The following is a 12,039-nucleotide window of genomic DNA, read 5'->3' on the forward strand; positions in this document are numbered from 1 at the left end:
CGCGGATGGGGGGGGACGGGACCGATCGGCACCCCATACACGCGATCCGCCGGCTCTACAGCCGGCGGATCGCTTGTATGGTGACAGGCATCGCTGCCTGTTTTTAAAAAACGGCCATTTCCCGCTCGCGGGGGGGGCGTGTCTGAGCGGACGTCTAAAGACGCCCGCTCAGATCTAGAGAGCTCGGGCCGGCCGTTTTTTTACTACGGCCGGCCCGGAGGTGGTTAATTAAATTTGTCACTCAATTTTGGGGTTTAATAAGGAGTTGCGCTAATATTGCGCAACATAAAAATTTTCAACTACCACCATTTTATTCTATAGGGTCTTGGCATTCAGAAAATATATAATGTTGGGGGGTTTTACGTCATTTTCAGGCCTAAAATGTGGAATATAACATGGGTGCAAAAATTTAAAAAAGGGCCTCAGTCATGAAGGGGTTAATACTAACCTTTCTGATGGGTGGTCAGTCAGATCTTCTCTCTTGAAGACCTATGGGCACCACTGATTTCTGACATTTCCAGGAGTGTTGGATTCCTGGTTTCACCGCTGTGGACTGAGGTTCCTCCTGCCGGCAGCTGTGTTATGTGTAGGACACAGTGACTTAGGCCCTATTCACATTTGCCATATGTGTGTCATCCCATTCTTTTCACTGCAAGCGCAGCGTATGTTTTTTTTTTTTTACGTGTTATCACAAATGTGTGCAGCAAGTGTGAATGGGGCCTTATTAACCGGTGTGAGGAGCTTCAGCCGGGGACTAGGTATCAGACACACCTGGAATTGTTAGATGCTTGTGACACCTACAGCTCTCCAAGAGAGCACAGGTTTGATTCACTGCCTGATAAAAAGGTAAGTATTAAACAGCTTTTACATGGTGTATAGCATTTAATTTTTCCAAAATAGTCTTCCAGTTTAAAAGAAAGTCTTTTTGCTGAACTGGTCAGTTATTGTGTTTCTTCTGTCTGGAGGAGACACTTCGCTTGAAAGCTGGTAGCAGAAGGCTCAGCTAAGGATTCTTGTCTGCAGTCCTCCACCCACCCTGCTTGTCCTCGCCCTCTTTGATGATGGGGGCACTCATCCATTTTTGCCCTCCCAGTCCCTTCCTCTTTACTGATGAAAAGAGGTCTGGGCCAACCCCTTTATCAGTGTCTGAGACTGGGAGGTGACTTACCCTCTTGGTGAGCCGGCCTGGGCTGTTGTAATTCCTTCTGGTGGCAGTAAGTGAACATCCCTGCTGGGTATGCGCCAGGCTCCTGACTAGTGATGCCATACACCAAGTCTTGGTGAGGTAATGTCGCAACGTAGGTGCTGTACCTCCTGGATTTAGTGCTACAAAAGCACGAGGGTAGGTGATGCCTCTTTTGACCCAGACTCTTGGAGAAGGTGTGAATGCCAAAAGAAAATTGTGGGCGCGTGCCCTGCTATGATCAGCTCAGGGGGCAGACAGCATCTCCATCCCTATGGCACCAGCAAAATACAGGTAGGCCTGTAGTCAGTGACTTGTCTCCCTGCTCCTGGTTTGTGTAGTCTTTGGTTACTACATTTCCTCACCCTCCAAGTTTTTTTTAAGGGGCCTGTCTGACAAATTGCGCTAGATTACTGAGTTTGATGGTCAGCATCATTCCACCCACTTCCTCTGAGCCCAGCACAGTGATGAGCTTGTCTCTGTCACTCTGCTGCTTTCTTCTATGAGCACAGACCTAGTTAGCTTCTTATACTGCTTCTTCCTCTCGCACTCCAGCTCTGCAATGATACCCAGTCAAATTCAGGTGCTTTTGCTGCTTGCTTCATAAAATACAATTAGTGCTGTAATAATGATTGCAGCACTGTATTTGTCTTTTATATCTGCCCGAAGTTCAGCTTTAATGGTACACTGTTCTATTAACCTACCATATAAGAGTTTGGAGGAACTTTTACAATATAGCTCCCGGTATGAAGAAGCTCTTTTGAGATTGGACCCCATTTATGTAGTGTTCTGTATGATACAGTGAAGTGATACATAGCAATCAAGTGGGGTAATGCAGCCTTGAGGGCTTCATGCAAAATATCATTGTATAGTGATGTAATTTAAAGCCTAGTGTTTATGGTAATCCCTGGACCTCATACATTGCATGCATGTATAACTGGCTATTGTACGACAGAAATGGACAAATTAATATGAACTTCAGAAGCCATTGACAACAGACCTCAAAAGTTGGGTGCCAGCTGTAAATTATAAGGAGCATTGGCTACTGGGATTTGTCCAGCCCTGACCTTCAGTACAATCTTTTTACAGATTTGTAATATTTCTGAGCTGTTCAGACAGTCACAGCATAGTGTTTACCCTGCTGTTACTCCTAATGGTGGCCTTGATGACTTAATGAACATTGGAACCCTTCTACTCCTCCACAGCTAACAGTGCTAGAATGAAGACCTGTTCCATGGCGGCTTGTGACAACAGTTGCGCCACCATGACACAAATTTCCGGTATGTAGGCTGCTATTCCTGCACAGTGGTGGGAACAAAGGTCCAGCAGACCAATCATTTCTATATATAAATATAAGAGTCTGTATGCAGTGTGGATATATATTTCCAGTACAGGTCAGAACATTCATGGTGAGGCTACACTCAAGACTTCGTAAAGGTTTTTCTACAATAAATATGGAATTCTACATACTTATCTCTAATATGCAGTATATGCTCATAGCTGTATGTAATAACAGCACCAAATAGATGACACAGTAAATTCCATAATTACCCTTTTAGGTTGAGCCACATAGGCTAAAGCTGGCCATACATTATGCGAATAGTGTGACCAATATGTCTACCTCTGGATTTCCCAAATCATCTTCCAAGACCCATGAGAACACTGGGCTGGATTTACCAAATTACGAAAGGGATAAAAGCCTGGCAAACTCTCCTCCCACAGAGCTGACCATGAGTATTACAGATATGGTGGACCTAGGTACATGAACCCCTTAACAGTGTGATATAACACAAAGTCAGGAGACCTAAACAACAGGAAAAAGTCTATGCCATATTGGAAAACAAACTTGGGTACATTGCTTGCTAAAAAACTGAGGCTTCTTGGGAGGGGTTATATGAGGGTCTTCACAGCTCTGGCCAGTGTCCAATCATCTGATGATACCTGCACAGTACCTAGTTGTCTCTGAATCTGCCTGTGTCTTGTACTGTACTCCAAGAAATAAATTTTACTGCTAAGTCAAAAATCCTATTTTATAGATTCAACTAAATCAGATATGGTTGCTATAGGTTACCGCAATGATCTGCACTTTGCACATCATTGCTGTTTGAGCTACTTTATTAAGTAAGGAGAATGTTCCAAGTGGGGACACAGACAGTCTCCATACATCAGGAATTGTTATGATCGGCAGTAACTCAGTCTTTCTTTTTTATATCTTTACTTTGTTCTGTTTTCTCCTAGATTCCCACTCCATCCACAGAATCAGAGGTCACAATTTCAGGTTTCTATTGATGGTCTTCTACGATATTTATTTGTAAGTATTAGCAATATTAAACCTCATGTGGGTTGCATTAGTATTTTGTATTGTACTATTTATATAGCTAACATTCTACAGCGTAGACCATTGACGTTAGTCCCTGTTAATTAAGGAGCTACACTCTGATGTCCCCATGGCGCCTACCAGTATGGTTTTAGGTGATCAGCTCCGAGGAAACACACACTCAAATAAGGGTGCATCTCTAGACAATTTCTTTCTTGGCTCTAGATAGTGTTAGAACCTTTGTCAGATATTTCTGTCTGTGTCCCCTCTTGGAAAATTATCCTTCTCTGTCCTGGTGATCATTGGTAATGGGATAGAAAGTAATGGAAAATGCAAAATTCAGTGTCCACCTTGAAATAATGTAAGGAAAAAATCTTCCAATGGGGACACCCAGTGATAACTATATCGGGGATTATTTCTCAGACCCTTAACCCCTTCATGACTGAGGCCCTTTTTTCATTTTTTGCACCCATGTTATATTCCACATTTTAGGCCTGAAAATGACTTAAAACCCCCACACATTATATATTTTCTGAATGTCAAGACCCTATAGAATAAAATGGTGGTAGTTGCAAATTTTTATGTTGCGCAATATTAGCGCAACTCCTTATTAAACCCAAAGTGAATGGAAAGCTCTCCTATGGCGCATAGATGGCAAAATAGAAAAATGATAGACAGGGGTTTGGAATTCCTATCGCCCGACGCCCGGGACATGCAGTTTCGGGCGCCGGGCGAGTAGTTTTTTTTAACATTTAGCCCTGCTTCGGACAAGCAGAGCTAAATGTACAGCGTGGGGACGCCGCTCGTTTTTATACAAGTGATCTGATTAGATCACTTGTATGAAAGGATCGGCGGCTAAAATAAAAGTGATAAAGTAAAAAAAAAAAGTTAAAACCAACCCCGCTGCCACAGTCATCTGCATATAAAGAAATGCATGCATAGGACATTGTGTGTGTGCGTTGAGTGCTGCCGCCATTCCACTGTGTGCCATATTGTGGTAGCCAAGCAGCAGAACTCTCCTACACGCACAATGTGCATTAAAGGAGAACTATGGGGTCAGTGTTTTTCCCCAGGGTCACGGGAGGACATAAACTAGCGTCCTCCCGTGACCCAAAGCGAGCTACAGCTCACTATATACTGAGACCGCCGCAGCCGACATGGATCCTGACATTACTGTTGAGATCAACTCAGCTGCGTGATTGACAGCTGGCTCTGCCTATCTAGAGGCAGAACCAGCTGTACCCGCCCCCTCCCCGTTCGCTCCTCCAGTCAGTGCTGGAGGATCAGAGCGGGGAGGGGGGGAATGCCTGCAGGGAACCGTGAGTGACAGCTACGGCTCTCTGCAGGGACAGGATCGAGAAGTAAGCGAGCGACGGTATGTGTTGCCTAACTTCCTGATCTATAGAGCCGACGTGTGACAGTCTCATTGTCACACGTCCGCTCGAACTATGAGGCTGAGTGAAAATCACTCACCTCATAGTTCTCCTTTAAGGAGCAAGCTCACTTTCCCAAGTAATATGGGAAAATGAAATCTGACCCGGCCTCTCCTAGAACCCTTCCCTCCTCCTGGCTAGACTTACTTTTCTGTGAACAGTCCTTACCCTCCGCCTGTACAGTCCAGCCCTATGCATTTTGAATTTTGCTGTCAAATTGCAAGCACTCATTGGTTAGCGTGGTCAGGTGACCACGCTAACCAATGAGAAGCACTATTTAGCACAGTCAAATACAGTTTTTAATTAGGGATTCAACAATACAGAATATACTTGTACTCGCCCAAATGCTCCAAAACCTTCCCCTATACTGGAACTTCTGGTCAGCCGAAGATTTCCTCTGACCGGCAGTGCTGTATGGGAACATGGAGCCAGCTTCCCGTGCAATCGGGAAGCGGGGCAGCGACTAATGACCCACCCCCAGTTTCCTGATTGGCTGGGAAGCCGGCTTTCCTGGCCAATCACAATCAAGCCGGCCAAACAACATGGAGTCGGCTTCCCTGGCAATCAGGAAGCTGGGTAGCATGTAATTAATTACCTGCTGCCCAGCTTTTGATGGCATGGAGCAGGCTTCCCGGGCAAACAGAAGCACCGATACTCGGTATTGGTGAGTACCGAAAGCAAAGTATCAGTGCTCGTACTCGATACCCAAAAACCTATATCGGTGCATGCCTAGTTTTGATTAAAACTATTTTTTTTTATTGGGACAAGTAGATTTTCATGAGGGACCAGTAGATTCGGCCCCCGCTTTATCCCTTGGACAAGTAGTTTTTTTTTACATTTCCACACCCCTGGATAGAGGTTTCATTCCATAGGCTTTATAAAACAAAAAGCTGGGGCCTGAAATGCACTTTAACCAGTTGACATCCGCGGTTCCCATCCAGGCCATTTTTCAGTATTCAGCGCTGCGGTACTTTGACTGACATTTATTCCGTCATGCAGCGCTGTACTGAAATGAATTTTATACCCTTTTTTGGGGACAGATAGAGCTTTCTTTTGGTGGTATTTATTCACCACTGGGGGTTTTATTTTTTTACTATATTAAGGAAAAATTACCGAAATTTAAAAAAAAAAACAGTTTCCCCTATATTAAATGATAAAACATTTATTATTACCCAATTTTTTGGTAAAATATAAAAGATGGGGTCACGTCGGGTAAAAAGACACTAAACATGTCAAGCCTTAAAATTGCGTGCGCGCGCGAAACCTCAAAAAACGATAATACCCAAAATTGGCCATAGGCGACGCTTTAAAAGCTGTTACCGCTCATCAGTTTAGTGTTATCAGTGATTGATGGCCCTAAAATGATTGCTCTCACTGCGACGTTCGCGGCGATATGTAACATGTGTAGCGCAATTGTAATTTTTGCGCGCTGGGGCACCGGACGCGTATTTACGTTTATAGGCGCGTGGGGGTGGGGGAGTTAAACATTTTGGGGGGGTTTTTTCCCCTTTTTTTATATGTGGCTTTTATTTTATTTTACTTTTTTATGTGTTACTTTTATTTTTTTTTATTTATATTAGTTTTTTTGCACTTATTGTTATTGCTATTATATAGGGGGATAACAACCCACTATATAATAGCAAAGGCACACTGACAGGTCCTCTTTATGGAGACATTAGGGGTCTCTAGGACCCCTAATATCACCTGTGGACCCCAAAAGAAGCTGATGAAGCAGAGATCTGCTTTATCAGCTTCTTCTCTCTGGCTTAGCCGCGAACGAGCACATATAGGCGATCGGCGGGCTATGGACCCGCTGATCGCCTATATGTGAAACACCCGGTAACGGGTGTGTGCATTGGTCGGGTCTTTTCTGCGCGTGCGTGCCCGCTAGGGGGTGCGCGCGAGCAGAAAAAAATTGCCGTCTGGAGACGGCAACCCGCAGATGCAGCAGTGCCGTCCGTCCGTTTTTTTACTACGGGCGGACGGCAAGAGGTTAAAGAAGAACTTTGTTAAAAATAACAGGCACCTTTTAGAAATGGTTGGTAATAAAAATCTACAAACTGATACTTCTAATTGCAGGCATTTTATTCTTTGCATGCTTTATTTTTCTTTCCATCCCCAATCTTCTCACGGTGGCCAGTTTTACTATGGGCAGAAAATAATCCATCTCCCTTTACTTCCTTGAACTCTGGCACATGTGCCTGAAACATGGGGCTTTGCAAATCATCTCAGGGGGCAAACAAATGCTTTACCTCTAAGATCTGACGGGATTCTGCAGTTTGCAGATGAGATTTCCCAGAGTACAGTGCTGAAGAAGCCTTTCCATGTCTATGAGGCCAAGGTGGTCACAACTTTTCCTTTAATGAAGACATTGTTTTAACTTCACTTTGTCTGACTGCTGTTCATCCTAAGGAATTTTCTCAATTGCTTGGATTTTGTGCGGGCGATCAGAGTTTATCTTTCAGCCACAACTTCCTTTAGGCGTACAGACTAATTTTGTCCTACCAGAAGGTCCTAGAAAAGGTTATTCAGCTTCTAGATCCACTATTTTAAAATGGATTCATCAGGTCGTCATTCAGGCTTATGAGTTGTAGGATAGGGTTCCTGCTTTTCCTGTTTCTGATCATTCTACTAGAGTAGTTAGTACTTCTTGGGCATTTCAAAATTAGGCTTCTGTTGCTCAAATTTGCAAGGGCACAGCTTGGTCTTCTGTTCACACTTTTTTGCAAAGTTTTATGAAGTCAATGTTTTTGCCTGCTCTTATGCTAGTTTTATTAAAAACGTTCTTCAGATAGCTCTTCAAATGTATATACTGTATTTACAGTTCCTTTTGTGTTTTTAAACTGGTTCTTCTGGTTGTTGTTGTGCCCACCATTCTGTTTTGGAAAGGTTTTCAATGTTCCTATGTATCAGAGTTCTTCATAGCAGTGTCCCTCAATGGATGATAGAAAAAATAGGTCTTTGCTCCTACTGTAAAATCCTTTTCTCAGATTCCATTGAGGGACACAACTTGCAGGTGGGAAGGCTTATGTGGCAAGCTTTTAATTTGTGTTTGCCTAGTGACCATTTCTACTTGAGGCAGCTGTGTAGCCCTACATATAAGAATTCTTCAGAGCTGTGTCCCTCAATGGACTCCAAGAAAAGGATTCTGCAGTAATAGGAAAACCCTATTTTTTGCCCCTCTCGCCGACATTATTGCATAATATGCAGGACCGGTGGCCACTATTGGTCTTGAATTGTGCGTGACAGTGTAGCAGTGCCTGCCCACATTCCAGCACTAAGGTGTACTGAAACAGAAGGATAGCGTCTCCTGAGACTGTGAAGTGAGGTTAAGTATTGCTCTGTATTAGATTAGCCTCTATAAAAAATAAATAATACATTCTTCTAATACACATTAGGCATCAACAATGTCCCTTTTTAAAGTTTGCTTTAAAGGAGAAATATGAGGTGAGTGAAATACACTCATCCCCATAGTTAGAGCCGACGTGTGACATTGAAACTGTCACATATCGGCTCTATTGATCGGCGAGCGAAAACATACCGCCAATCCACTCACTTCCCGATCATCTCCCTGCAGAGAGCAGTGACTTGTCAGCCAGCGCTCCCCGCAGGGATTCCTCCCTCCCCTCTCCGATCCTCCATCGCGGGCATAACTGGCTCTGCCTCTAGATAGGCAGAGCCCGCTGTCAATCAGCCAGCGGGGTGGACAGTATTGTCGGGATCCGTCCCAGCTGCGGTACTCTCAGCATATAGGGGGCAATAGTCCTCTATAAGCTGAGTTTTGGGTCATGGGACGACTTGGTATATGTCCTCCTGTGACCCACAAGATAACTATGGGGGAAAAAAAAGTCACCTGGTAGTTCTCCTGTAAGCATGCCTTGCACAAGTCAGTTATGTTGTCCTTTTCAGTAAAAATGTAAATGTGTGCATGTAAATTGTAGATTTAACTTTGCACCAAATGTTTTACATATTTTTTTTTCTATTTTATACAGATGGTAACAGATTTCTGCAAGACTAGATATTGCTGGTGACGGTTAAGAAAAAATGGAAGTTATACAAAATCAGCTGGACTGTACTCGTTGCAGTTTTCATGGCAGTGACTACAAAAGTATGCAAATCCACATGGGAACCATCCACCCAGAATTCTGTGAAGAAATTGATGCTGGTGGCTTAGGAAAACTAGTGTTTTACCAGAAAAGTGCACGATTGTTCCATTGCCACCGGTGCTTTTTCACAAGCAAGATGTTTGCCAATGTGTATTATCATATTTTAAATCAGCATGCAGTGCCGGGCAAATGGAGCAATGAAACCAAGCCTGTTGTTGAGCCTAAGTCAGAACCAGCTTCAGAAGTCGAGTCTGAAAAAAATGATTCAGAAAGTTTGGAAAGTGAAGATGATAAATATGTGGAAGAGCAAGATCATCGAAACAAGATAAATAATGTTGTAAAGAATGAAGAGAATGATACGCTTACTTCTTGGCCAGAGACAGCTCCACGTCAGGATAACCCAGATAATTCGGACAGTGATTTTAAAAGCAGCAGCCTAGAGAAGGTCAGTGAGATGTCTGCAGAGACTAAAGACAAAGAGTCAAGTAGTGAGCCTGATATACCGGAGTCTGAATCCAGCAATAATAGCAGTAACATAACAAAATTAAGCTCTACGAAGGCTAAAGTTAGTACGGAATTTTCAGATAATGATGCAGCATCTTCTCTATCGAAGGACATACCAGAGTTTTCAGATGATGATGATGAAGGACCTGCTTTACCAGGTGGCATACCACATTTTTCAGAAGATGAGGAAACTGCACCTCAGACAAAGGAGTTAGAGTCCTCTTCGGAAGATAATCCTCTACCTGACCAGTCCAGCCAGTCCAGAGGGATTGAGGACATTTCTGAGGATGAGATGCCACCTGAAGAAAAGCCTGTGGATAACATGTCTGAAGAAGCTGCTCCAACTCAGTCAAAGGATCCTGAAAATTCTTCTGAGGAAGAAAATGCATTTGCCGCAGGAAAAGAGATGGACTTTTCTGAGGATGACGAGGAGGATGCTCCAGCTCTGTCAAAAGACATCATGGAATTTTCAGAAGAGGAGGAGGAAGAGCCTGCTGCTATACCTAAGAATGCCATGGACTTTTCAGATGAAGAAGAAACTGCAAATGCAACAAAAAATATAATGGAGTTTTCTGAAGGGGAGGAAACCACAAATGTATCAAAGCATGTAATGGAATTTTCTGAAGAAGGTACATCAGGTTTGTCAAAGGACATTATGGAGTTTTCTGAAGAAGATGATGACACACCAGCAATTTCAAAGGGCATTATGGAGTTTTCTGATGAGGATGACCTTTATCCTCAGTCAAAAGATATGCCTAAATGTTTAGAAGGCAATTCGACTCCCACTCAGTCGAAAGACACTGAGTGTATAGATGATGCTCCTGCTTCAGTATTGAAAGGGTCTTCACCATTTTCAGAAGATGGTGAAATTCCTGATGAAGTAACATCTAGTGATCAAAAGGACATTGCAGCTACAGCCACGAATATAAGTGTTCCAACCCGCTTGCCAGGAGTTGTGCAGTTGTACAAAGCTACACCATGGACCAAGGATAAACTTGAAACTATAAACACCAGAGACATTTCTCTAACTGTTCATGAGACCATTGATGCTTCAGATGATAAAGATGGTTATGTTAAAGATGAAGAAATATTGAAACATGTTAAACGTGTAAAAGGCAGGTTTCATTGCTTGCTTTGTGATTGCCGACCTTTGAAAAGAGGGCCTATTCTACACCACCTGATCACCAGGCATAATATGCCAAGTCCATTCATATGCAAAACCTGCGGGAAAACATTTGTTATGGAGACACACTTGAAGAACCATCTTGCATCTCACACCAAAGGCCTGTATAAATGTCACAGATGTAGTTTTCAGACTGATCATCCAAGGGGTTTCAAAAAACATCAAACGCACTGTGAAAATCGCCACAAAGAAGATGCCATTAAACCAGTTTCAGACATCAATGACATTCGTGAGGATAACAATGAGGAAGATTGACTGTAACATCTAACTAACTGGACTCTTATGAAGTAAAATATCTGTGTAGGAGTCCTCAAATGGAATCTGCCATTTCTGACTCCTGGGCTGCATGCTAATTTCAGAGCTGCAAAATCCAATCTATTAGGCCTTGTTCACACCAAATGCAGAGCAGATCCGGTCAGGTTTCTGCACACGCACGCTAGTCTTTTAGATGCGTTTTTGGCTAAAAAAAAATATATATATATATTTTTTTATTTAAAGTTTAAAATGGGCTTTCAGTGTGTTCCAGGCATTTGCATGCGTTTGCAGATCTAGAGCACATCCAGAGCAGGTGAAATAGGGCCTGCTGCAGTTTTTTCACCTGCTCTGGAACTGCACGCTGCAATGTGAACTGGAGCAAAAAATACCATTTGGAATACATTGGACGCAGTTTTGATCCGGTCTGCAACTGATCTGCTCTGCACCTGCTCAGCGCTTGGTGTGAACAAGGCCTAAATTCTTATTGCCGGTGACCAACCTGTCAGGGAGTAGCACAGGAGTAAGAGTGCAGTCTTTGAATAGATATTTTGCTTTGTGACTGTTTTGTTTGTTTTCTTTTTAAACCCACAATATATCCTACACTACGAACTGTAGACCACCAGAGAACTGTATAGTGTATTGTAAGCAGTGAAAGCGTTAAAAGAAAAGTATTTGTTTTGAATTTGAGTTTTTTTTTTTATTTTGTCATTCTTCAGTGCTGTTGGCTCAACTGGCTAAAGTGCCACTAAAAAGAAAACTGCTTCCTCTATCGTGATTTTTTTTGGTAGTTACAGTTTTAGCATAATGGGAACTTCATTAAAGGAGTTGTGTAAATAATACTGAAGCTCTTGAGCTCAGTCTGTACATTTTATGCTGCTTTTTTAGTGCATTGTTAGCTTTCTGCTACCGTGTGCATTGTTTTGGGTTTTTTTTCCCCTCAATACTAATGGGTTTTTGAAAAATAACTGTATGTGATAATATTGTTTAAGTCCTGTGATTGTGACATTATCTTAAAGTTGCATTATTTAATGCAGCTATTTGTGTCAGGCTTTATTTCT

General features: G+C 42.8%; 1 protein-coding gene across 2 annotated transcripts in view; it reads left to right on the forward strand.

Moving 5' to 3' along the window:
* Window positions 1-11,081, forward strand: part of CHAMP1 (chromosome alignment maintaining phosphoprotein 1) — a 14,148-nt gene extending 3,067 nt beyond the window's left edge. For both annotated transcript variants that reach the window (XM_018563054.1, XM_018563062.1), the window contains exon 2: window positions 8,926-11,081. In XM_018563054.1, coding sequence (XP_018418556.1) covers window positions 8,978-10,981 — 2,004 coding nt within the window. In that variant the 5' untranslated portion in view covers window positions 8,926-8,977 and the 3' untranslated portion in view covers window positions 10,982-11,081. The remainder of the gene's footprint in view (window positions 1-8,925) is intronic.
* Window positions 11,082-12,039: the final 958 nt, after the last annotated feature.

Source organism: Nanorana parkeri, unplaced genomic scaffold (genome assembly GCF_000935625.1).
Source record: "Nanorana parkeri isolate BGI_ZX_2015 unplaced genomic scaffold, ASM93562v1 scaffold21, whole genome shotgun sequence".
Lineage (NCBI taxonomy): Eukaryota > Metazoa > Chordata > Amphibia > Anura > Dicroglossidae > Nanorana > Nanorana parkeri.